Source organism: Enoplosus armatus, chromosome 4 (assembly GCF_043641665.1).
Source record: "Enoplosus armatus isolate fEnoArm2 chromosome 4, fEnoArm2.hap1, whole genome shotgun sequence".
NCBI classification, from domain to species: domain Eukaryota; kingdom Metazoa; phylum Chordata; class Actinopteri; order Centrarchiformes; family Enoplosidae; genus Enoplosus; species Enoplosus armatus.
Window position 1 is genome coordinate 26,808,187 of NC_092183.1, and position 25,436 is coordinate 26,833,622.

At 46.6% G+C, this 25,436-nt stretch overlaps 1 protein-coding gene across 1 annotated transcript in view; it reads left to right on the forward strand.

The window, feature by feature from the left end:
• The window catches only part of cux2b (cut-like homeobox 2b), a 78,099-nt gene that overhangs the window by 19,392 nt on the left and 33,271 nt on the right, over window positions 1–25,436 (forward strand). Inside the window, exons 2-3 of the mRNA XM_070904421.1 lie at window positions 13,141–13,251; window positions 15,453–15,500. Coding sequence (XP_070760522.1) covers window positions 13,141–13,251; window positions 15,453–15,500 — 159 coding nt within the window. The remainder of the gene's footprint in view (window positions 1–13,140; window positions 13,252–15,452; window positions 15,501–25,436) is intronic.

Genomic DNA, 25,436 nt, shown 5'->3' on the forward strand with positions numbered 1-25,436 from the left:
ATGAGACAGATGAAAGCCATTAGGTAGGCTCTGGTTTATAAGACGGCCCTCTCACTGTTTCCTGTCCTCGAGGCTGGAGTGTGTGTCTGGAATGGCCCTGCCATTATCCGGAGTTACCCTCCATGACCCAAATAGGCCACTGTGCCTGGGAGCCGCCGTCTCGCAGCCTGGCCTATCTACGACGACTGCGTCCTTCACAACGACTGGAAGAACCCACCTGGCCAAGATCTGGGTTTTAATGTGAGAACTCGCTTGGCTTTTGTGTTCCCAGAGCCCTCGCTGGAAATTGCCATTCGCTTTAATTCAACTCTCATCCGCTTCGGCTGCGCGGGTAGACGGGTGCAGGGAGCGAGGATCGTGGCCGGATGACACCCTCAGGTGACGTGAATAAGCAGCTTCACGAACGTCCTGCCCTGGTTAATGACAGTCGGGCACACAGAGATATCTAAAACCAACCGCTCACCACTGCACAGCCAGGGCACCTCCTCTCTCCGTGAATTCCTCCCACTGTACTGCTGATTTTGACAGCTCCCTGGAGAAGAGGGCCCTTAAATTATCAAGTGGGGCTGTAGTTGTTTTCCTTGTTGTTTTCATCTCTTAGGAGGCGGGTAGGGTGGGCTTTGGGGAGGAATTGGTATGTTAAATGAGCTATGGGAGGTCTGGTGAGGCTTTTTTTTTTTTTTTTTTTAGAGTAGAGGGGGGTTCAGTCAGACGAGAATTGCTGCGTTGGGCGTTTGAGGCAGCTGTGTGAAGTCATTTTCCGGGAGTGCAAGCGGGAGAGAGGTGCGGATTAGGCAGCGCCTCTGAGCCGGAACAAGTCTGTCTGGGAAGGGATGAAGGCTACAAACCATAGATCTAATTCCCGCTCACGCTGCTAGACAGCAGAGACACTCACACACAGCCAGTGTGAATTAGGCCCATTTGCTCCCCTCAGTCTGAAGCGAGCGAACACGCGAGCAGACAGGGAGAAGTTGACAGACTCCTCACATCCTGCCCTCTCTCCCGACTCCCCCCGCGCTGTTTCCAGCCCACCTCCAAAAGCTGTCTCCAGCTCGTGCTCCCTTTTTTTATTTTTTATTTATTGTTTCTTGTGCTGCAGGTCTTTATTATTGCTGACATTAACATGAACACGGTACAAAAACAGGTTCCACTGTAATCCTGGGAGGGGTAAAAAAAAAGAAAAAAGGGCATTCCACTGGCAGTGCAGAAAATGTTTGCACCTGTGGCCCCATTGATTGCGTGCTTGAAGCTCCAATGCTCTGAAGTTCATGTCTTTTTAATGTGTGTAATGCTTTGCCTCGGGTCATGCGTTTGCCCTGAGGTTAGGGAAGGTTCATGAGGCCGCGTGCAGTGGTGGATTAGCCGATTCGCCTGCGTCCTTCTTCTTCTTCTTCTTCTTCTTCTCCCTCCCTCACAAACACAGCTTCTCCTCTAAGCCTCCACGTGCGCCAAACCAAACCTAGTGCCCTCTCGTCGGGGCACAAAAACCTGACCCCAGAGCCATGCAGTGAAGGGCTGAGATCAATGTGGCTCACCCAGATACGCTGTCCCCCTGCCTCTTTGTGATTGGACACAGTTTGCTTGTGGGTCGAGCACAGTTTTGGAGGGGCAGGAGGGGAAGTCGCAATTCAGACCTGAAATAACCTCTGAATGCTGCCCATCATGTCTCTGGTGATGTGCACGGGCCCGCAGGGCTCTGAGGCACTTCGACCTAAAGCGTTAACAGTGTGTCTGCTTTTCCCCTCAATTCCGCCACTGTTATAACACTTATTTCAGAGAACCTCCAAAAATCAATGGGATTGCTTTAGTTATAAAGGCTGGTTTTAGAGCTCTGTTAGTTGTGAGGAAAAATGGAGATGTTGGTGTAAGGGCCCCCTGTTTTCTCCCTGTTGTGCTTGCCTCTCCCATCACAGCCCTCTGCACCCTGCGTGCCCAGTAATGAGTTGTATTACATGCTCTGTGGTGGGCATGTCTTGTGTTAGGAGGCTGCATTCAATCTTTGTACTGTGAATGGAGGGGAAGGCTCTTTGTGCGTCTTTGAGAGGCACTGAATTGAAACGGTGTGCACCGAGTGAAGCTGATGAGGGGAGAGCGAGTCCTGAGAGGAACATGTGGATGCCTGGCAGGCAGCGAAACACTGTAGTATGTTTGTGTGCACTTGTGCGTAGACATGTATAGCAGCGTGTCTGCCAGTGCTCTCTGTGAGTTCACTGCAGAAGGGTGGAATTCAAGGAAATGGGCTGCTGAGCTGGATGTAAGTTGAATTAGCCTTAGTTATTCGGTTTACTTATCCCATATTTTCAAATGGCCTGCCAAGAGTGTAGTGTATATTATATGAATGAAAATCTACTCCAGTCAGCCCATTCATCACTTGAGCCTCTCATTGTGACCCTTTATAAGGACTGGCGAGGGGCCTAGCTATGGGCTAAGTGATTTTTATGAGGCAACATCATGGGGCTCAGGTCTTATTCCTTTTTGTAGGAACGCATTTTCTACTTAGATGGCAACAAACTGCATTTGCACTTAAAACATATTCTGTAATCTTCTGTTATTTTACATACAAATTGCATCCCGGGCGATGCATTCATCATTGCTCATATCCAGCCCACTCTTAAATGAAAAATGTATCTGAGATGAATAATGGATCCCTCCATAGTATAATTTTGTGTTTCTTGAATATAGTCGAGAGTTCCTCCTCTGGCTTATCCTCTAAATATTTCCCCCTTGCCTGGATGAAGTTTTAGAGGAGGGAGATATGAAGAAAAATCACTTATTTACCGTGGTTATTGTTTACCTGAGATTTTTTACAAGATGAAGCCTCCCCGACACACATAATGTATGGAATATGGCGCCAGAAAAAGGGATGCTGCCGCTGTGAATCATGGTGCAGCGACTTCAGGACGCTCCACATTTGAACGCCAATCAATCATGATCGTGTGCCGTAGCTTGCAGTGTATTACATGTGTAGTCTGTGGAACAGTTGGTTGGGAGATGATAGGGTTTGCAGCTAGCTAGCGTGCACAGGTGCTGGTGCCGTGGCAGTGTTGAGGGGTTCCTCTGGGGGCTATGGGTGGGCAGCCTTGTGTGAAGCTGGGAGAATTGAGGTTGAGTAGCTGAGCCCTCTGTCTTTATCTCTAATTACATGGTGAGGCTTGGGGAGATTGGGCAGAACTGTAAAGCCCCCACAGATAGCTCGGTGCCCCCCCACCCGGCTGTAACACAGCGGCGTCTGAGGGTGTGAAGCAGAACCAGGTCTGGTGGGGCTCTAATCCCACCGCAGACTTCCTCCCCGGGGAGTCCCCGGTGTTCTTTCCTCTCCACAGCAGCTCGCTCCGCAGTCTGCCACATTCCAACCCGCCGCTGGGGGAGAAGCACGGCGAGGCTCCGGCAGCCCACTCTGTCGTGCTCTACTTGCTCCTGTCGTTTTTTGTCGTCCCCAAAGTTTCCCAGCCCGTCCTCTGAGACACCCTGACACAGAGTTGCAGATGGGAGGCATTGGACCGAAGCAGCTGGTGTCACAATGTGGATTGGAATTCACAGTTGGGATAAAATATGAAACAAATATGTCATTATACATATGTTTCCCCACAGTTTGTTCACCCAGCTGTTTCCTTGCTCAGTCCCCCTCGCTCCCCCTTGCCTTGCCATATAAACCTGGGTAGGGTTGCCTGATAATAATCCATGATTTGTCCCATTGTGCCCCCATTTTTCTCAGAGTGGTTCCAGTTACTTTTAAGCATTATCCTCTGTAGCCGTCGCTTCACTCTGCTGGGTCGCTCATAAGAGCTCTGTATTCCGGATTTTAATGTTTACACTTTGTTGTTTTGATGATATGAGGCAACGCTATCAAAGCAGAGCGCCGAACATACTTCACTACAAATGAAAAAGGCAGAATTATTCCCAGTCAGTTGAGTGTCCTTTGATTCCTTTGCAAGTTTAATCTGCAGAAATCGATGAAAGGATGCATGTTGGGCTTGGGAGTCAACAGCAGCCGTGTTTGATGGGTAAACGGACAACCAAATGGATGATGTGGGGGAGCATTCATCTTTCTGTAGGCAAATTGGGCCGCTAGGTCCTGACTAATTGATTGATTGCATGACTTGCTGATACAATCAAAGCCTGGCCTGATTTATGGCGATAAATCGATTGATTAATAAGGCTTTCTGTGCCGGGGTCGGTCCGTGATGATAGTGAGAAATAAGTGTGTGTGTGTGGGGGGGGGTGGGGGGGGTTGGACACCTCCAAGTCACACATCCGTCTTGGAGCCGTCAGCCTTGTTGGTTTAGCGTGGTAATAAGAAAGGCCTGGATCTCCCAGCTGACATTTACAAAGAGCCGGCTAGCTATGACCCGCTCCCTAGATTAACCTCCACTTGTTCTCATAAGCACCACTGATATTAAAAGATGGGGACCAGCAGCAGCTGGGGGAAAAATGAAGTGTGACTTTCTTCGGTTCACCGTTTGCATACATCATTAGGGGAAACAACAAAAATCAATTGCACATTCCAGAATAAATAAAAACAAATATCTTGAGCAGCGTAATGCGAGGGCCTCTTGTTGACTCTTTCCAGATTACATTTAGCCGGGTGTTTAAACGCTGATTTACAGCAAGATGAAGTCCATTCCCTGCACTCGCCTGCCTGTCTGCCTGCCTGTTCAGAATATGAAATGGAAGTTAAACACTGTGAATCTCCAGTGTGGGGAGGAGGGCTCTGGACGTGTGGGCAGTGTAGCATCAAATAGATTGTGTTTCCTCCCGTGTAAACGCCTAATGTGTGCCGAGTGCTCTGACACAGATGAATGTAAGGAATTTGCTGTAAAGACTTTACGGCCCTTTTGAGAGACATGGCTGGGAACCGGCAGTGTGGAACCTGCTCCACGCCCCCCGCCCCCCCAACCCCCCCACCGCGCACACATGCACGTACACAAACGCCTGCACAAGTGCTTACACATGCACACATGTCAAGGCACACAGCCCTCCAAGGAGAGCAGCTACATCACACCGTTAAGGCTGGTGCGGACATCGGGGAAGCTTTTTTTATTTGCTTTGGGTCAGGAATGGCGGCCCTGATGATGTGATGAGGCTCATCTCGCAGCCCTGCTCCGTGTTATGGCAGAAAATAATCCCGGTGTTTGCTCTTGACCGGGCTCAACATCTAATATATGAGAGCTACCTTCTGCTGCCGAACAGGGCAAATTATAGAATGATTCATGTATAAACTGCCCTTTCAAGTGGCTGCTCCCATTCTGCGGCAACCGAACATGTCTGCCAGATCTCGGAGCCTTTGTGACGGCGCTGAAAGCTCTCAGCTGCTTGTTGTCAGCACTGGTTTTATTCCCACTCTCACCGCTCTATTTAGATTCATTTATTTTTGGTTCAAATGCTGTAAAATGAAAGTGTGATGGAGAGAAGGAGGGTAAAGGAGTGTTCCCTCTCTCTCAGACAGGTGGCCCTGGTTTATGTCGCCGGGCCCCAGGGGCCCCGCTAACTGAGTCTGAGCGAGAGGAGGGACCTGTCTCTCAGCGCTACGCAGGTGGTGTGAAACGCAGCCCTCTCTCCACACCTGAAATATTCAGATTCTTCCAGCGGCGTCGCTTTGATCTTGCTGCAATCGACAAGGGAAAACGGAGAGAGTAGGGGGGAGAAAACAACAAAAACAAGAGGAAGAGCAGCACACCTGAGAGCGAACAGATTGACATTTCTTAAGAGAGAATAAACAATCGCAGGTTAGCTGTGTTGCATCGCTCCAGCTTGTTGTTTCAGGTGAAAGTGGGCCATTGTGGTGATGGCTGCATCTTTGGAGCCTTCCTCCTCTCCCACTAACTGACCTCAATGGTGAAGCTTCACAGAAGCAAGTCCCCCCCGCAGCGCACTCCTCTCTCCCACCGCGAAAGAAACCGGAAAACAGACCTCGTCCCCAATTGCGTCGTTCAAGTTCAACACCATCTCTGCTCCCTCGAAAAACTTCAGCCGGGGGGGGGGGGGGGGGGGGGGGTCTTTGTGTTTGGAGCGCTGGCTGCTTTTCCTCGTTCCTGGCCATTGTGAGACCTCCCTGTCACTCTTCCACATTCACATCATCCACTTGAGCCGATCATTTGGCCGACTGAGGTTATCATGTCTTCTCCCAGGTTTCAACCCACCAGTCTGCTAATGAATCATAGGACTGTGTAATTAGTCACCCTGCATGTACCACACAATGACAATAGACACCCTGATTGTAACCACAGAGTTTGAGAGGAGCAGAACAATGGTCGGCCTTAATGATGATAAATAAGGTGTTGTAATTGGCCTTCGTTTGGAGCATTCAGTCATAGATTGTAATTTGAAGTTTCTAATTGGCGGACATTTAAAGTTATTCAGAGGATTGAGAGTGGATGCAGGACTGTTTGAAAGGGCTGTAATAAGATGTTTTCATGATACCTCTTGATACTATTTTGAATGAGACTTGACAATAAATGGAATTAGAGCCTCCCTGATCATACTAAGATGTGTTACCGGTGAACCAGCGAGAAATGGGAAGCGAGCGCATGTGTGTCCAAGTGTGTGCGGTGGAATTAAAGAGAGAGAAGTGTTGACAAGTAGGCTGTGCTCTGGTGCATCAGGCGCCAAAAAACTCTCTAAATGAAGCAGGGTATGACGAATAATGGCTGACAACACCAGTCACACCTTTTGCTGATGGTTGTAACGCTCACACGCTTCTCCTTCCTTTTGTGAGATTTAGCATGCCGTTTGAAGACAGCCTGACTGACTGGGGATTAATTATTTTGGATGATTTATCAGACTTACCAGTCCAGAGTTTAGAGAGGTGTCAAAATTAAATGTGATTTTCCTGGTTGGTAAGTCCTCCCGATCTATACACTACCTACACATTCCTGCACTGTGCAGTCAGTGTTGCTGCTGCAGAGTGGACAGTCGCTGAGAGGTAAGCTGTAGGGCAGAGCTTCCCGACCTGGGCAAGATAAAGCTGACAGGTCATGAGACAATTACCAGCGTATGGAAAGCATGCATATTTTTAACGCGTGAATTTGTGAATAACTAGATAATTTTACCTCCTCAAGCCTCTGAAAATGATTAAAACGATCATAAGCCTCAGGCGTTTGCAACCGCAGACAGTGGGTCGCAGTCGCTTCATTTTCAAGGAATAGCTTGACATTTTGGGAAATGCACTTATTTGCTTCCTTACCTTAAATGAGAATCTAAATGTACAGAAAAGTGAATAAGGGTATTTCCCAAATTTGACAAAGTCTACCTTAAGAGTCACAGAGGTTGACTGCCTTAGGGTCCTTTTTAACCCACGTATAGTGCCAGGTTAGTGCAATCCAAAGAGTGATATAATGGCTGCCTTAGAAACATTCATGATCACTTTTGTAGTTTTTTGTTGCGATTGACAACATACCTCCTAACTGGCCCTTTCTGAAACGCAACTGGGTAAACCAGACCCATCCCCAACCTCTCAGAATTATATGCAAATAGTATTTGACCCGAGTGTGACGGTGGTGCGTGTTGGAGCGGCTCCAGCCGGGCTGACGGCAGTAGAATGTGAAGGAGCAGCAGTCGGTGGTAAACAGATGGAGGGAGATGCCAGGTGATAGCAGCCCCCCCAGTGCTTCCCTGTCAGAGGCTGCGTGCTCAGCTCACGTTCCTAGCGCCGGGTCGTGGAGGTCAGAGGCTCCCCCCGCTCCGCCTCCCTCTGTCTGGACGGTCCAAATCTCACACACACACACACACACACACGCGCACTGTCTGCCTGTTATGTCCTTAACTGATATTCAGCCCAAGGAGGCCAGATAAGAGTTCATGTTGGATCTTTCACATGGACAGGCGCCAATGTGCCCCCCCCCCCCCAACACCAAACCGCCCCCTCCTCCCTGAATGGCTGGGGGGATTGCCAGTAATAATGTTGAGGCCTGACTAGACTGCAGTGATTGGGGCCATTGATTGTGGTGATTTGATTTATTGATCAGCCCCCCTCCTCAAATGTGGCGTCTGAGATGCAGGGCTAATCTCAGGCAGCTATGGCCAATCTTGTGCCTCACAGTGAATGGGAGGCGACAAGGAATGCACGAAAGGAAACTACACTTATCTTAATCACACAGTGGCCGCTGCTCTGCCTTGCTGCAGCCCCCCGCGTGCGGATGTCAGCGCACATGTGTCTCTGCACGCATGCGCATGTGTGTGTGTGTGTGTGTGTGTGTGCGCGCGCCTACTCGCTCTTTTGTGCGAGACCTTGTGTGCAAGTGTGTGTGTGTGTGTTTTTGCGTCGGTGTGCGTATGCAGTGGGGGTTGTGAGGCAGTACAGTCACCAGGCAGAACAGAGTGGATCTATAAATTGATGGAATTCAAAGCCTCCAGCATCGATTACCATTATAACAAACAGCAGCACACAGAATGTCTGATTATTTTTAGACAAAGATTCTGTGCTCTCAGCAGCAATTCTGCTGATGCTGTCACACTTTCAGACATCTGCCTATGATTGCAATTAGATGGGATACAAAAAGAAAAATAATACCCCATCTGCATTTTCCCCTCTCTCCTCCTCCTCCCTATTTTTTCCTCTTTAATTTGTGCTGTCCAAGCCCAGTGCACACAATAGTGATTTTGACTCAGTCTACCTCATTGCAGTACCTTGCTAGTTTTTTTTTTTTTCCCCCCAGTTGTCAACATTTTCCACCATTGGTTGTCTTTGTGAAAGGCCAGAAAACAGCTTACCACTACAGATGTAATCAAGATGAGCTAGCTTTAATGAATCAATGTCAAATGTACTCCGCGTTTTTAAACCATTCGCACTTGCGCAGGTTGTTGCAGCACACCTCTCTGCTCCGGTTGTTGTCACGATCATTGTCTTTGCTAGATGTGATTATCAGACTCCTCACCCTCTGTTTGCCGCCGTTGCCTACAATAGACATAAGTTGCCTCCCCATCATTTAAATGAAACATAACATACTTGACAACCAGCTTATGTCATAATCCTGGGTGCTTTGTCTTTTTACAGATTCGTTTCCACTGCCGGCCTCCATTTTTCTTGCCTGGTTTATCCCTCACCCAACAGAGGGACTGAAGGGACCACTCCCTGCAGTCTTTGTTACAACACACTTGCATAAACCTGAGACCTCTTAATGCAGTACGGCTGCCTGTCAGATCATGTGAGGGCTCCGCTCCAGATGCTGATAGGGTCCATCTTTGGTCAGCGTCAGAAGGCCAGAGCCCACATTTGTGGTGTATGTGAGTGGTGGTTGTTAATTGAGCTTCAAGTGTATTTACTGACTGCCAACAGGCTGCAGGTCTATCCTGTTAAAGCTAATAAGCTTATTGTTTCTGGGTCTTTGTTTTTGAGTCAGAAGGCACCAAGATTGCTTTCTCCTCGCAGATTGACTTGAGCACGCCAGGACTGGTTCCATGTTCAGAATCCCTCTTTCCTGTCCCTCCAGCCCCAATGACAGCTCCGCCCTCCCCTGGGGAAACTCATCAATTATGGCTGGATGTTTGACTGGCAGAGGCTTAATGACAGGAGCTCTGTATTGACCCGCTCGCCACACACTGAAAACTTGGTCCCCATCGTCTTTTTTAAAACCTGTCAAATGATTACCGAGAATCCTCTCCTCTGCGCCGCCAGTTGAACTCGCCTTTTCCCCCCTTTTTAAGTGTTCAAGGCATCAGACGCATCTACACGTTCATGCAAATGATTGATGAATCTCAACATAATGGAGGGAGATAAGTGAGTTTTATCAGGGATCTCAAAGGTGCCCTGGTTGTAGGCTGAAATGGATCACAACTGATTAGGAAGCAGAGGAAAAATCTTCTTTAGTATCTTTTGTCTCCTGAGATAGCATGGCGAAACGCTGCATTGTGGAGTTCCTCCCATCATCAATCTGGGCAAGACAACCAAAGTAGCAAACAGTCTGTTCTGCCTCACTTGCTTCCAGAAAGACAGACAGTAGGTTTCATTTGATGGGCTGTTGCCCAGGCTCCCCTCCCTTGTAATGGTCTAGAAACTGTGGGGGTGCTTTCAAAATAACCATGCCATTATGATAGCACTGTTTGGCTCACATACAGCATGAGTATTCACCATTCTCATCAGCTGCAATAAAAAGTGAACCCAGCTCTACGCCGAGGCCACTGAAGCACTGGCGGACTTAGAATCACCACACTGTTATATCTTAAGTACTTATAAAATCCACTCAAAGTCACTTCTAGAGGAATTTTCTCTTGGCAAGATTAGCCGGTCTGGGGCCATTTGAATCTAGTGGAGGTTGGCCGGCTTCTGAAAGCCCGCTCTCTAATCTCCAGGAAGGCTCATCCCAGATGGACTATAAGGACTAACAGGAATTTATAAAGTCCTGTCGCCTTATCCTATATTGCCATGGCCTTTTTTCAGTGACGAGTACGATTCACCGGGAATGACACATTTCCCTGCGAACCAGATGCATCCTAAACATTAGGATACTTTCTAAGTAGTACTTGGGATTTTTAAACAAGAGGAGCAGTCGTGGCAACCAGATGTATCGCCTGCCTTTGTCACGACTAGGAAATACGATTTAGACCCGATGAGACTGTCCTCACCAAGAAAACACTAGCACTGGTAAATGGCTGAATTTTAGATGGTGCTTTTATCCAAAGCGCTTTACAATTGGCCTCTCATTCACCATACTCATTCCCCCGACGGCAGCGAGCTACCATGCAAGGCACTAGCCTGACCATCGGGAGCAATTTGGGGTCCAGTGTCTAGACCAAGGACACTTTGACATGTGGACAGGAGGAGCCGCCCACAGGTCATTTGGTCAGTCACTGAAGGATAAGGCGGGTGATATTTTGTGTTTTCTTATTGTCAACAAATCCCATTACAGGACCAAGACCAGTCCCACTCCGTTATTAGTCCTAGCAAGTATCGCCCATCTAGCCAAAGCCTCAGACTTCTTTTCAAAGCACCCAGCGGAGATTCCAGGAAGTCGCTGCACCCGGCCGTCAAATGGTTGTCGCATAAAACGACTACTTGTTGTGGTTACTCTTCAGTGTTTTTCTAATGTGTTCATTAGTGAGCTTTAAGGCGTTTGGTAGCCAGGTTTGGAGAGAGCCGATCTCGCTGTTTCTCCCTCCCTCCAGTCTCCATGCTAAGTTAACATAAGCTAATTGCCTACTGGCTGTAGATTTGTCTCACCTGACTCTTGGCAAGAAGGCATGATAATAATAATAATAATGATAATAATTGGTTGACAATAACACAGAGATGTAGAAGATATGTAGTTGTGTTTACGTTTTTCTGACATGTGACCTCTTGCACACATAATGACTGAGAAGCAAGGGTGGAAGTCGCGCTGCAAAACTGGGGTGGATGGGTGGGCATGAAAGGTGTCTGACTTTGACATTGGAGAGCACTGTTTGCCCCCCATCCCCTACCAAGAGTCAGTGGTTTCTTTTAATCATGACCACAATCTTTCCATAACCTTTACCAACTAACTTGTTAATGCACTGACAAATAAGGTCAAACTGCCGGTGGGGGGGGGGGGGGGGGCCAGCTCAGAAAAACTCAGCACGGCGATGACAAATGACCTATTGTGTCACTTGGAGGACTTGTTGGCAGCGTGTCATTTCTCTGAACTTTTCTTAAGCCCTTGTTGCCAGTAGAAATGTATTACTTAGGCCAATACAGCTTGCCACAATTAAATGTGCAGCACGGTGTCACACCAAACGTTTCACTGCCAAGGCAACATTACGAGGTGCCTCGCTCACGGGAACACACCGGCATGTTGTTGTGTTAAAGTGTAGCATCTCGCCTCAGACTGTACACTCAGTCCCCCTTCAGCCACCCTCTGACCCGTCAGTCCTGGGACTTGAACCAGCAGCCCTTCAATTAACGGCCTACTTGTCTGACCGACAGGCTGCCACCGCCCCACGAGACCTCCCCCGTTGAAGTTTCCCTCGTCCATTTTCTCTCTCTTTTTTTTTTTTTTTTCTTCTTTGTGTGATAATTTATTAAATTGCCTTTAAGTAAGACTGCAGATTAATTAAAACACAGTCAATTTAATTTCCCGGCGTCGTATATAAATTTGCAGTGGTAATTGAATCCCCTACTCCACTTTTATATTGTCACCCGGCAGTTACAAGAGAAGATCCTCATCAATTACAGAGAATCAGTCAAAATGAAGAGGAGGTGAATGTACAGTTGTCTGTTCAGCACCGGAGAGCAGAGTTTGAATCTGCTTTTTTCCCTTTCTTTTTTTTTCTCTTTCCTGTTTGCTGAAAGAGCCGGGAATTGGATGACTGATCGATAGTATCGGATTTGCGGATGGCATGTGGTGCAGCTGAGTCCAGCATGAATGCAAGGTTCTGATGAAGGGCCTGCTACACAGACGGCTTTGAATAGCGGATCAGACGCGTTGCCGGGGTGGAGCTCTCATTTCACATAACGCAGACATGTAAAGAACCGATGTGCAGAGACATTAATGGAATAGCGATTAGGGTTGTTGTTGTAGCAAAAGGGTAATTTGGTTAAAGCCATGGAGGCTGCTGCCATGTATTGAAAATCTGTGCGGGATCAATATAAAGATCGGCGCAGGCGATGGGAGAGAGATTGAAAAGAGGCTGAAAATAGACCTGACCTGTGGTAATTACGACAGCAAGCGAGGTGTTTGTATGTTTGAATCAGGTCTTGGCCGGGCTTTAAACCCCCCACCCCACCCCCCAAAAAAACAGCCTTTCATTTCAGGAAGAAGCTCTATTTGTTTGCAAGGGTGTTTGTCAGGTTATTGGGTCTCTACACGTGACTCACCCCCCCCCCCCCCACACAGACACACACTTTCTCTCTCTCCCTCTAACCCCTCCCTCTCGCCCCGCTCCCTCACAGGCGCTCTATAGCCGTTGCAAGCATATTGATTATTTCAAATACTGATTATCTAAAAGGCCTTCTGCTACTGTAGGCATTGGATTTATTTTGGCTTAATTATTTATGGGCCAGGGCTAGCTGTAAGTATTACTGCTGTGAGATCATGAAGGATTACATTGTTAATATTCAGCAGTGTATTTTTATTTATGTACACTCTAAGCTTTACTGGATGAGCGTTGGCAGGCTCCCTAAAGTGCCGTCTCACTCCGCTCTCTTCCTCTCACCGCCCCCCCCCCTCTCTCTTTTGTGTGTGTTTGCAGAGGGAGCTAAACTCTGTAGCGTCTGAGCTGGCTGGTCGACAAGAGGAGAGCGAGCATTCCCACAAGCACCTGGTAGAGCTGAGCAGGGAGTTCAAGAGAAATGTCCCTGAGGTGAGTCCAGCACCCTCAAACCCCCCTCCACTGACTGTCTGCGTCACTGCTGCTGCTCGAGCCCCCGCATATACCTTTTATTCAGGGAGTTATTTACTTCTTTTGTGAAACCTGCATTAGTATATATTAACACTTGTGTGAAGTCAGGGTTAGCCGCCACCCCCCCCCCCCACACACGCCTCCCCACCCCCTCTTCCTCTTCCAGCAGCTCAGTTAATATTTAAATGCCGAGGCCTTGCAGTAACGTTAGCCTCTGGCTGTGTGTGATGAGAGGCCAGGGGGCTCATTTACAAAAGGTAAGCACAACTTTGATGCTTACTTTCAGCTCCGAAGCTTAAAGCACCAGTTTATGACCAAAAGTTATCTTAGTGTCAGAATTGGCAGCTGACTTTCTCCAAAAATGTCTGTGATGTAACAGGAACAGGTGTCTCGCCAAAACCCATAAGGAACGGGACTCTGACTGAACACAATCTGATGAATGTTAATGAAGATGAGCCCCCCCCCTCACACACACACACTGCACCAACCCTCCAACATGTGCTGCTTTTTAAAAATATATTTTTAAGCCAAATGCACCGTAGAAAATAAGTACAAAGAGAGGAAAAATGTACGCTTTCACGTTTTAAATGATTTTACGTTTTAAATAGCTTTCTTCTGAAAACAGTCCATACGCACAGTGGTGCAACGAGTCCCTGGTCTCTGTAATGAAAGAGATGAGGGACAGAATCCACTTTCCTCGCTCTTTGCCAAAATGCATTCTAAAGTTCAGCCCAAGTTAATGTGAGGCTTCAGCAGTCTGAGTTGGCCAAATGAAGCGGGTGTCTTCCAGACATGTTGGTACGATCCTCCCCCTGCGTGCCGCTTTCCGTCTGCTGCAGCTTTGGAGAGAAACACTAAGAGGGAGACCCATGCTACTCGTCTAACTCTGAATATTAGCTTCAGCTGAACTTCAGACTGCACGTCAGCACAGAATGGCTTTTGTTCCCATTCACTTTGGAGCGGGATCTCTTTGTGGCAACAACCTGTAACTCTTTTTGAATGTACACGTGGGTGCGTGAATGCTGTTTTAAAGCAGACTTGGGTGGGGGAAAAAAAGAATGAGAAGCTCTCCTTTAACGCTCACCACTACCCCGTTACACACTCCTCCACCTGGTCAGCGAAGCACAATATCCAAACACTCCCAAAAAGACAGTGTTCTCCAACAGGAATTGAGCAGGACTGAACACAGACGCTCGTACTGAACCCCACTGAGAAGTTCTTGTCATGGCAACATCATTGCGTCTGTCACCCGAGTTCACATCTTTATGTACCCGATCAATGAATATGCTGACTCTCTCCTATTACTAATACTGTAGCAGCAATAATGCTTTTAACAGTACGCAGAATTGTATGTGCCATTACGTATTATTTGACATTTTCAATACCACGTTGGGCATTTTATTTTATGTTTGCCGTCTGAGCATCACTGTGGTATTTTTCCCTTTCCCTCTGCTTCACGCTCAGAACGTGCCAAGACCTCATTCCACCTTACTTGTAAGGCAAAATGGCAATTAAGGTGGATTGAACTGGATTGATGAAAAGCGAAATCTATGAATGATACAGCTATGATTCTGTCCCCTTTTTTTTTTATCACCTTCTGTGAAATGATTACCCATTGACATGTAAGCTGAAGTCAAAGAGAATATTTTTTTTATATTTTATAGATGAGCCCTCGGGCTATTTGCTGTGGCTATGCTGGCTGCCTATCTCAGCCCGAGTGTGTAGTGTAGTGCTGTAATCTTGTCAGTATAATACAGGCGTTTAAGACAGGATCAGGCTGTCACCACTGGCAGCACAATCCCCTTACCTGAGGCTGTGGGAGCTCGCACAAGTCTGGATCCCTGAGCTCTAACGCGAGCTACTGGAAAGCCCCACTTTTCAAACATGCCCACTCAAACCCTTTAGGTTTAACCACTAATACCCACACCCCATAACAACATACCTCACCCACACACACACACACACGCGCAGTGTAAGAGGAGCTATGGAGAGAATCCATTAACATTAAAGATTTTCAGTCCTCTTTCCTATGGAGCTGTTTGTGCCTCGGTGGGGCCAATCTGATTCCTGAACAGGTGGAGAAAACAGAGCAGAAAATGCTGAGGCTGAGTTTGCTTTTTTTTTGTTTGTTTGTTTGTTTGTTTGTTGTTGTCTGTACGTAGGAAGTCCGGGAGATGGTGGCACCTGTTCTCAAGAGTTTCCAGGCCCAGGTGAGTCCACTGTCTTTGCATTTTACAGATACACGAAAACATAGAAACAGCAAAGTGGCATTTTTTTTATTTTTTTTTATCGATGATGTCCCAAGCCTTTTCTGCTCCACATTATAATTTACTGGAACAGGAGGCGCTCCTGCTGGAGACTATGTGGACATTGACCTGTGCAGATCGCTGTGCCTCCGGAGTGAATGATTGGATAGACAGGGCGAGGAATCCATGGCATACTTTTTCGTCTTACTGCTCATCTGGCGCTTATTGACTGGTGCCTTTTCTGTCAAAGTGAAGTAGCATCTATCTGCCATTAGATGATCAGATATCTGGCTTCTCATATTTTCTTGGCTGAGACAAGCCCTCATTTCCTGTTGTGATGGTGCATTCACCATGCCCCCCTCTGACGTCGCCATATTGAAAAAGTCATCTGATACCTACCAAGACTCTGCTCCAGCCATTAAACCAAGGTCATAAATCACATTTGTGAGCTGCGTTATGGTCCGCAAAGCAGAGGCTTATGGAAATGATACCACAAATATGTTTTCAGTCTCGCTCTCCCCTCCAAACTCCCGCTCAGCACTAACCTGAAAGCCCTATCATCGGTAAACATGAGAACACTCAGCATGGATTGTTCAGTTCTCTTGGAAGTGATTATTGGCAGATTCTTTTTAATGCTTTATAATTGACTATGCCCAAGCAGCCGTGCTCCCTGGCAGGAGCTATCACGTTCTTCAATACTACACTCCGCCATACTCTGTGGTTGATTTGTGTGCTAATTCAATTACTCTGCTGTAAAGTCGCACAAATATCAGAAGCACCCTTCCATGTCTTTTATTGTGCAAACAGGAACCCACAGGATTAATTTAAGCACCGCTGATGTCTGACAACTGGGAGTCTCGAGATGTTTCATAGTAGATAAAATAGATGGCTGATAATGAGCGATGATTTTTTTTCTTGTTAGCTGCGGGCCTCTCTGGGTACCTCTCGGTCTCTCTTGTGTAACTTCCACAGGCTTATGCTCTGCACATTGATAAGTAAGCCAGCTTGAGGTGGAAAAAGCCCCGGCTATTTTTTATTTATTTTTTTTGATCTCGGGGTGCAGGGAGCAACTCGGCACGCCATAATAATATAATCCTCTGGTGTTTTCTGATACACTTTGACCTTATTGGTAATGTCAAACAGCTTGCGGAGGCTTGTGAACTTTACCCAGCGGTAGTCTTCGCGACCTCAGTGTAAGCTGTGGGACCTCGACCTGCTGCTGCAGGGGGAGAAGGCGAGGAGAAGGTGGAGTTGGATGAGCTTGTTTGGCTGTGTGGTTTGGGATAGACTAAAGCTCCCCTGCAGCTGCACCGTACAGGTGGTGAATGATAGAAAAGTCCTGCCGTGTGTGTGTGTGTGTGTGTGTGTGTGTGTGTGAATGCATATATGTGAGAAAGAACTGGGTCCTTCCTTCCAGCCCCCCCCCCCCCCCCCCCACACACACACCTCCTCCTCCCAGTTCGGAGGCCCAGAGGAGTGCCTCATGGTATTTGGACCCTCATCATGCCACTTCTAAAGGAGAAGTCGGCTCCTTTGAAGTGTTTGCGACATGACAGGTTCTCTTTCTTTTCTTTTTCATTTCAATGTTCCCCACCCACTTTCTCTCTCTTCTCGCGTCCAATCTCGCCTTCTAATTATCGCTAACCAGGCGACTGATTAGAAACACGTTGCCGACCTAGTTTTTCCGAGGAGCTGGAGGAGGAGAAAGGGTTAATCCCAGAGCTGGTGGCTGTCATTGGTCGCTTCCCTCCTTCTTCTCCTCTTTTTCGTTCTGCTCTCCTCTTTCTTTCCCTGGAAGTTTGCTAATGAGGTCCCGTCAGAGCTGAGGAGAGGTGTTAATTTGGCCTTGTGAAGTAGGAAGGAGATTAAGGACAGTGAGGAGCTGAGTTTACGGCTTAAAATACACCGCTGTCCTTATTAATCCACAGGGCCCTGAGAGACCGGCGTTTTTGGTTTTATAATGAACACTGTCTTATAATGAAGGTAATTTTAATAAAAATTTACGGCGAAGAAGAGGAGATGGTACATGTCTCCATGGTCTCAGGCACACCTTTGGGGCTGAGGGATATGACAGTTATTTCTCAAATAACCGATCGCTGGAGACACGGGCCCGTCGGACCACGCTGCTCACACAGCTTTCACACGAGCTCTCGCTGCCATCTGAACGTACAGAAAGCTGCCTTCACCGAGTCTCGCCAAGACTATGCGGGCTTCTCAATGCAATTTGCACCTCCCTCTCACTTTTAGAGTGTAAACTCCCCTCAGGATAAACCTTTGAGAGGCGGAAGAGAGGGGAAAAAAAAGGAGAAAAGAACAGTGACGGATTTCTTGTATGTTTGTAGCCTTTTTCTTCTTCTTCGGGAGAGGCAGATTCCTCCTCACATCCGGCCTGTACCAATCTGAATATCAGGCCCAAATTAACCAGTCATTCTATTTTTCTCCTCTCCTCTTGATGTCGTTTGGTGCTCTCAGAGAAAGAAAACAGCAGTATGGGTCCCTAATTACTGAAACTTGCTTTACAATGATAATCCGTGGAGTAATTTAGCGTGCACAATGAGAGTTGTGGTGCTTGCGCAGATGGAGATTCTGATAAATAGTTTGTAACGTGTAATTAGCAGCTCTGCCGGTTACATACCATTAACCCCTCAAGCTCAGGAATCATTATTGGCCCTCATTATCAAGCAGCAAGGTACGATCGAGCTGACTAGACATCAAAAACATCAAACAGCTATTAAAGCGCTGCAAACTGGGGGCCGGTGGACACCTGTTTATGAGTCTAACTGTGCCATTTCTTCCCCCGAGGTTGGGAAGTGATGATGTGGGGGGAAGACAATGTTTTTATGTATGTTGTTGTTGCGGCTTGTTTTCTATGAGAGCACGGGAGGTGTTTTGACTATACAGCAGCTTTTCAACTCCATGAAACTGAGTAAAGAGGTCTCAAAATGGCTGCCGCTTCTCACCTATACGACTGGCTTCTCGTGTTCAGGAAAGATAGAAAGCTGATGTTGTGGGCTCGTACTATGATTTCTACATCTCCTTTTTGTACGGAGCTGATCGTGTAACCGTTATGTTTTGTGTTTTTTTTTTGTAATCGACCTTGTCAGACAGTGCGCTGTAGAATGACGGGGGGAATGAGGGATAAGGTGCGGCAGAAGTCTGTGGTTGCGTGGCTTGTCACATCCGTTCACGTCTCATTCATCAGACACGTCTGCAGCTGCGTTTTCAACCTGAATCCAGAGGTGCACGGCGTCAGATGATTTGACCAGAGCGGTGGCGTAGGAGAGCAGAGTGTTGCAGTGTTCTCAGAGACCTTGCCCACGGTGCCTTGCCCTGAGCTCGCTCGCCCGCCACGCAGCGAGGTAGACAAACACCGTCTTTGATCATCCATCGAGAGACGACCAGTTCTTCCTCCTTTTGATTAATTCCTGAAGGAAATGATAATTTCTCTTGAATGTATGAATATGTTATGAATAGTGGAATGAATCAAAGAGTAAAGGATGATAATTAATTACAGCGCTATGATAAAAGGCTGTGGGTGTTATGACGCAAGCTTCCTCCGTGTCATTATGAGAGGCTCCGTAATTACCTTTCTGCACGAGCCAGCGCTCCTGGCGCTGCTGGCGGTGAGAGTGCCGCTCACTGAGTGAGTCTAACGGTCATAAAGCTTTTCCCTGCCTAATTGTCTGAGGGGCTCTATGGCACTTTCATAGATGAGGGACTGCGCCGTTAGGAAAAATGCTCGGCGACGCTACAGCTTTTCCAGCTCAATGAAGACAGATCTTCATCATGGGCTAAACCTTGCGGTTATTAGGTACAGATTGCTTGAATGGATGGCTAACTTGGGAAGGTGGGGTCGGAACAAGTGAGCAGCAGAGTCTCGCAGTGCGATGCAAAAGCTGCTTCTAGACTACATACAGTTTTAAAATCAAGTTAGTGTTCATCTCTATGTATATTGTACATTATAGGCCCATATTTCTGTGCCAATAAACCAGATCCCTGCCTCACAGTTACCTCTGAATATTCCCTTTGTGTTATTATTCATGCCCTGCCTTATGTAAGGGGCATTTACGACACCCTCCTACTCACTCCCACCCCCCCCCCGGCTACGACCAGACTGCTCCATACTGGGCTGACGAGGTATCTCTAATGCCTGTCTCCTGCTCGGCTGTCTCAGGCTCATTGAGCAGCAGGCCAGGCCCAGGATCTCCAGGCCATTTCCTATTCACGGCACGTCCAGGCCTCCAGCCTATTGTGGGGAACATAATGGGCTCCAGGGCCATGTAAACCACCGGCTCTCTGCTCCTGGTTTATCACTTGTGTCCTCTTCATACTAAGGAGAGGGAAGGAAGGTGGGAGGCAGGAAAGTAGGGAGAGGAGAGAGAGACAGAGCAGCGGGGAATGGATGTTGGGGGGGGGGGGGGGGGCGGGGGTAGGGGTTGGGTGTGGGAGTGTAATTGGACATTAGATAATACCTTCCTTGAGTCTTTTACATCCTCTGCATCTCCAGAGGGTGAATGTCCTCGCCTGTTCTCAGTGCAGAAAAGCTGCTTTGACCCAAACTTAATGCACTTCTGTTCACTTACGGTTTCACTCTTCATTCCTTTAAAGTTTACAGTTATTGATTATGATTAGTCAAAGATGAACACCCTTATACGTGGCTGTCTTACCTCTGATACTACTTCTGATCTAATGCCAAAGTCCACACACTGACAAACAAACAGAGGCTTTTTTGGTCTTATTTTGAAGGCAGTTCCTGCTTTTCTGAGAGGCAGGCTCTTTTAATTTCACAGATTCATTTTACATCCTAAAACCATTCAGCAGAACATTTGCTATTAGCTCCTCTTTCATATTCAGTTACATTTCACTTGTTTACAAAGAGGCTTTGAGTTATCTAAATATTTAGTGGTAGCCGTAGTGAGTGCGCACTTTAGTTTGTGTGATTTGTTACAGTATTGTAGCTGACTGGAGATCAGGCTTGAAGTCATCAATATTTTACCGTGAGGAAGGTTTTTACTATTCAGTAGCTAAATAAAGACACAGCATGCTATTCATATCAATTCATTCATAAATTCATTCCATCACAACATGTAGGCCTGGCCCACAGGAAAGAGCAGTTTATATATAGACTGCATCCAATGTTGTGTTGGTCATACATACTACAATAGATAAGGTACTTTAAAAGCAAATCGCAATATTGATCTAAAAAAAAAAATGAGATGATTCTCCTGTATCGTTCAGCCCTTTTTAAAACACTTTCAAAGTGAGCCTGAGAGGAAAGAAGAGAGAAACTGGACAAAATAAGAGAAACAGGCAGTGACTTCTGACAGCCCGCTCCAGCTATAGCTAGCTAGTAACAGTCAGTATGTTGTTAAAGTCGGTACATCCCTTGTTTTCAACAAATAAACGCAATTCAAAAACACTCCAGTGGTCAATTTCTTTACAAATGAAAGAAAGGCAGAAATTGGCCTCGTGTTCAGTTTGAACACACCTGAACAGAGAAGAGTCCTGAAGTCAAAAAGTCTTTTATATGGAAGAGGAAGAATGCGTCATTCTTAAATGCAGCTTTGCCAATAACGACCAATAACTGTCGACTTGCGTGTTTAAACAGAAAAAGACGGTCATTTTTTTGTCTCCAGGCGTTTGCAAACATTTCAAAGGTGAACACATTTTTTCTGCCCAAACATAAATGTATGACTCAAGAATAAAATAAAAAAAAGCCATCCGTCTGTTTGTCAGAAGCTCAGACAGTAACTTTTAAAATGAAACATCATCAATTCAGTAAATGACTACATAAAAAAACCCCAGTAGCTGGGTGGCAGTGTTTCACCAGTGGTGCGCCATATTTCAGCTCCAGATTGGGCCTTTTGAAGAAGTTTAATATATCTGACTGCCCTTGTTTGTTTCCTGCGTGGTGACTGATTGTTGCGATTCTTCTGGGTGTTTTTATGCTGAGACGCCTCAACCTTTCCATCAGCCTTCCCAGTGTCAGTCTTATCCCTCCTCTGCTGTGATCTGATGGTGTGTGTGTGTGTGTGTGTGTTGGCGTGTTTGTTTTCCTGTCCTGACTGATGCCCTGTCGGAGCGTCCCAGTTGGGTGTATTCATCATTATGGATGCGTGTTTAGAGCCAGGGAAGCACACCAGGTAAAGAAGAGACAGAGAGAGAGAGGGGGGGGGGGGTGTTATAAATAGGCACTTGGCTCTCTAGCCATGTGGAATTGATGAGTTTCAGCACATTCTGCTCTGCAGTGCCAGGTTTAATTTCTACCGTCCTGACAGCACAAACCTCAGAGCCCGGAGACGTCACGCCTGACTGCCGCTGCTGTGCAAATGTTAGCCATGTTTGAGGATGGACGCACGCATAGCGCCGGCTGCACCGCTCCTATTGGGCGTCTGACTGGGTGTACATCCGCTCCTCTAAACCCCTGTCACCTTAAGAGACAGGCAATCGCATTCCCCTCCTGACCCCTCGCCAAACAGACACTCACCAGCAGCAGACAGTAACTAATCTCAGAGGCAGTTTCTAAGACCTAGCTCTCCTCAGTCTAACATGGTCAACTGCTTGTTATGAGACAGGTGAGAGCCTCCCTCCCCAATCCTCTGCTCCCTCCAGGCACCCTGAGCCGGAGAGCAGCAACACGAGCGCTAGCAGTGGCACTGTGTCTGAGATTCTCCGACTGCTGGCTCACTCTCAGCTGCTGGCAAGAGCACAGTCAAATTAGCCAATAAAAATGTGTGAAATCGGTGGCTCAGCGCCGGCGAGGACATGCCAGGAGAAATAAACATCAGCGCTCGTACAACCAGGAAAAGCTCATGTGAGGAGGAAAAGGCGGAACGGGGGAGCTGCTCCGCCAATTCCACGGCGCGATTCTCTGATTTCAGGCGCAGAATCCGAGCCGCGCAGACACAGTCAGAGAGCAAAGTTGTTTCTCCGCTCCATTGAACACCGAGACCTCAGCCTCAGATCAAGCCAGTGGCAGCACGAGTCAAAAGAACATGAGCTTCTGTCAGAGGATACACAGCCCACATGTGCTGCTCATCTGCGGTGTTTCCCCCCCCTCCCCTGCTGAAGCCTGGGAATACCAGTCTTCATTTCACATGATGCTCGGCTGTGAAGTTTAATTTCAGCAAAATCTAAACACGCTAATTAAATATCATAACTTTCTGAAGAAGGCTCTTGTAAAGGCACCTGAAATTTTAATTTAGACTTCAAAAGAGCGAAGACTTTAAAGCAAATCTATTGTTTTTCATTTAGACTTGCAATTTTCTTTTCTCTGCAGTGCTGCAGTACGTAGTTATGATTGATCTGGTAATTAAAATATGCAGAGAGGGAAAAATATTAACTGCTCCTTTTTTCACTTTTTTTTTTTGTTTTAGAAAACAGCCGACACATTTTCCCTCTCTTTCCAGCACAGATAATTAAATTTTGCACATTGATGTTCTTTACACAGCATTCATCGGCCTCATTATTTTTCCATTTTCATCTTTCTGGTGGGAGATCGATAGATTGATAAAATGATGGAGCCTATCTTAAATAATGCAAGCGGAGAAAAGTTACACTTACTTTGCTGCTGGCTAAGTGTTTGAACTTTTATTCTTCTTTCAAATTGTATTTAATATCCCATGAAGGTGGATCTCGCAGTATTACATGCTAGTGTAAATCATTTACTCCCATTTTTTTTGCTGTCCCGATGCAAAAAAAAAAGAAAAAAAAAGAAGAAGATGATGCAGCTCCTCTCCACTTTTATTGGGCCTATGGTATATGGGATGATGCTTGTCAAGGCTAATATCCTAAATGATAAAGAAACTGGCAATTCAAAGAAAGACAGCGTAAAGTAGGCCAATTAGTACCTAGGGAACATTTTGCTAGAAGAGATAGCAGCTCCAAATGTCACATGCACGAACATTAGGACCGATTGTTTATAATATGACCTGACAGTTTGGGTCTCTGTAATATGGGATTAACTACAATACTAATTAACATGTGGCTCTATTAAAACAAGCAGCTGCAAGTGAAGTAACTCTCTTAGCAGGGAGGGGAGCAACTCTTCTGATGTACACCCCGCATTAAAGTGTTGCTTCTTCGCCACAAATCAAATGTGTTTTTACACTTTTAAGAGATCTGCTTGTTTTACTCTTATTTTACGCTGGGAAATACGACGTCCTATATCACACCCGCCGCCCTTAAATATCTGAGCCCACAGATCAGAGTGTTCTTTGGCTTTGTCACAAACAGATATATGTTTTAAAGTCCCTCTGCAGGGCTCTCTGTTTCATCCCAGACATAAAGTGGCCACGGTGGCCTGAGGAGAGTGTTAAACACATCCTCAATTAAAGCAAAGTAAGTTTGCATCGCCTCGTGATTTTTTTTTTTTTTCCTGCAGTCCCTGTAATTGGGTCTCGGTGGATTTAGTGGGAGAGCTCCAGCTCTGCCGCTGGAGTGAAGGGCCCTGCCTGGAGAGGGGCCGAGGGGAAAAAAGCTGCTGGTCGCCAGGCCCTGGATGCTAGCAGCTGGCAGGAAGGAGCAAGGAGTCAGTGGCGGCGGCGGCCAAACAGGAGGGCAGGTGGAATCAGGGAGCTCCACCACGCTTCAGTCCTCACAGAGAGGCACTGTTACTCAGTTAGAGTACAGGAGACGCGGAGGTCCAACAGCCCCCTGGGGGACATGAACATGCAGGATTTTGTAGCACTCTGTTGCCTTTGGTGGAAAGTAACTAAGTGCATTTAGTCACGTACTGTGCTAAGTTTTGAGGTACTTGTATTCCCTTGAGTATTTCTGTTTCCTAACACTCTAATACTCCACTACAGCAGCAGTTACTAGTTACATTTCATATTAAGATTTCACATAAAAAAAAACATATAAGGCTTGTAAAATACAATAGATTGGTCAAGATTAAATGAGTGGTTGCCAACCTCTTTGGTTTGTGACGAATTCCCAAAAAGGCAGTGACTAGTTGGGGGGGGACTTGTCACAGATGTCTATGAGGTGTAAAATGATTTATTATTCCACAACAAAAGCAAAGATTATAGAAGAGCCCAAAGATGTATTTGTATTTGTGTAGCAGAACCTTTTGTTTTTTCACAACATCCCTTTATCCTCTCATCTCGTCTTTCTCTGGTGGCCCTTCGGAGGGAGCCGACCCCCCTAGGTTGGGAACCAGTAGACTAAAATGAAATAGTAATAAACTAGCTCCACTTCGACCAGGTACAACAGCAAAGTGCTTTATACACAGTCATGCATCTGTATTGACAATTTAATAATGTAATAATATATCACTCAAAGGGTCATTTTGTCGGCATAAAGAGTACTTTTACTTTGACACACTACGTACATTTTGTTGCTAATACTTCTTTTACTTGTAATGGAGTGTTTTCTTCCATCCATGGTAATCATTAGGCTTTCAGGCTTCCTGAAGTCTGATTTTATAAATCCATCACAAAGGAACAGTAGCAGACAAGTTAGAAATGTAGAACTGAGAGGTAAATTGTGCATAAGTGTCCATGATGATGTTGATATTGTATCGGTGTATGGTTGATGTTAAATTCACATATTGGTAATGCAGTTACCAGTGGTGATGAACGCATATGAACACGATGTAGGCCATCTAAAACCATCTAAAACAGCCAAAAAAGCAATATTTGTTCCACGGCTGTCTTCAAAATAGCAAACCTTGGAGGTCTCCTTGGGTCGTGTGGGTCGGTGTGTGTGTGTGTGTGTGTGTGTTTGTGGGCGTGTGTCTTCTCCTGGCGAGACATGTGAAGGACAGCCGAAGGTGCGGTGAGATCCGGTGATGGGCTTGTTTTATTACATCTCATATTGAGACCAATCTCTGTCCATTCACCTGAAGGACAGCCAGCTATTCCCTAACTAAATTAGCCAGCCGCTGTGGTGTGAGAGGGC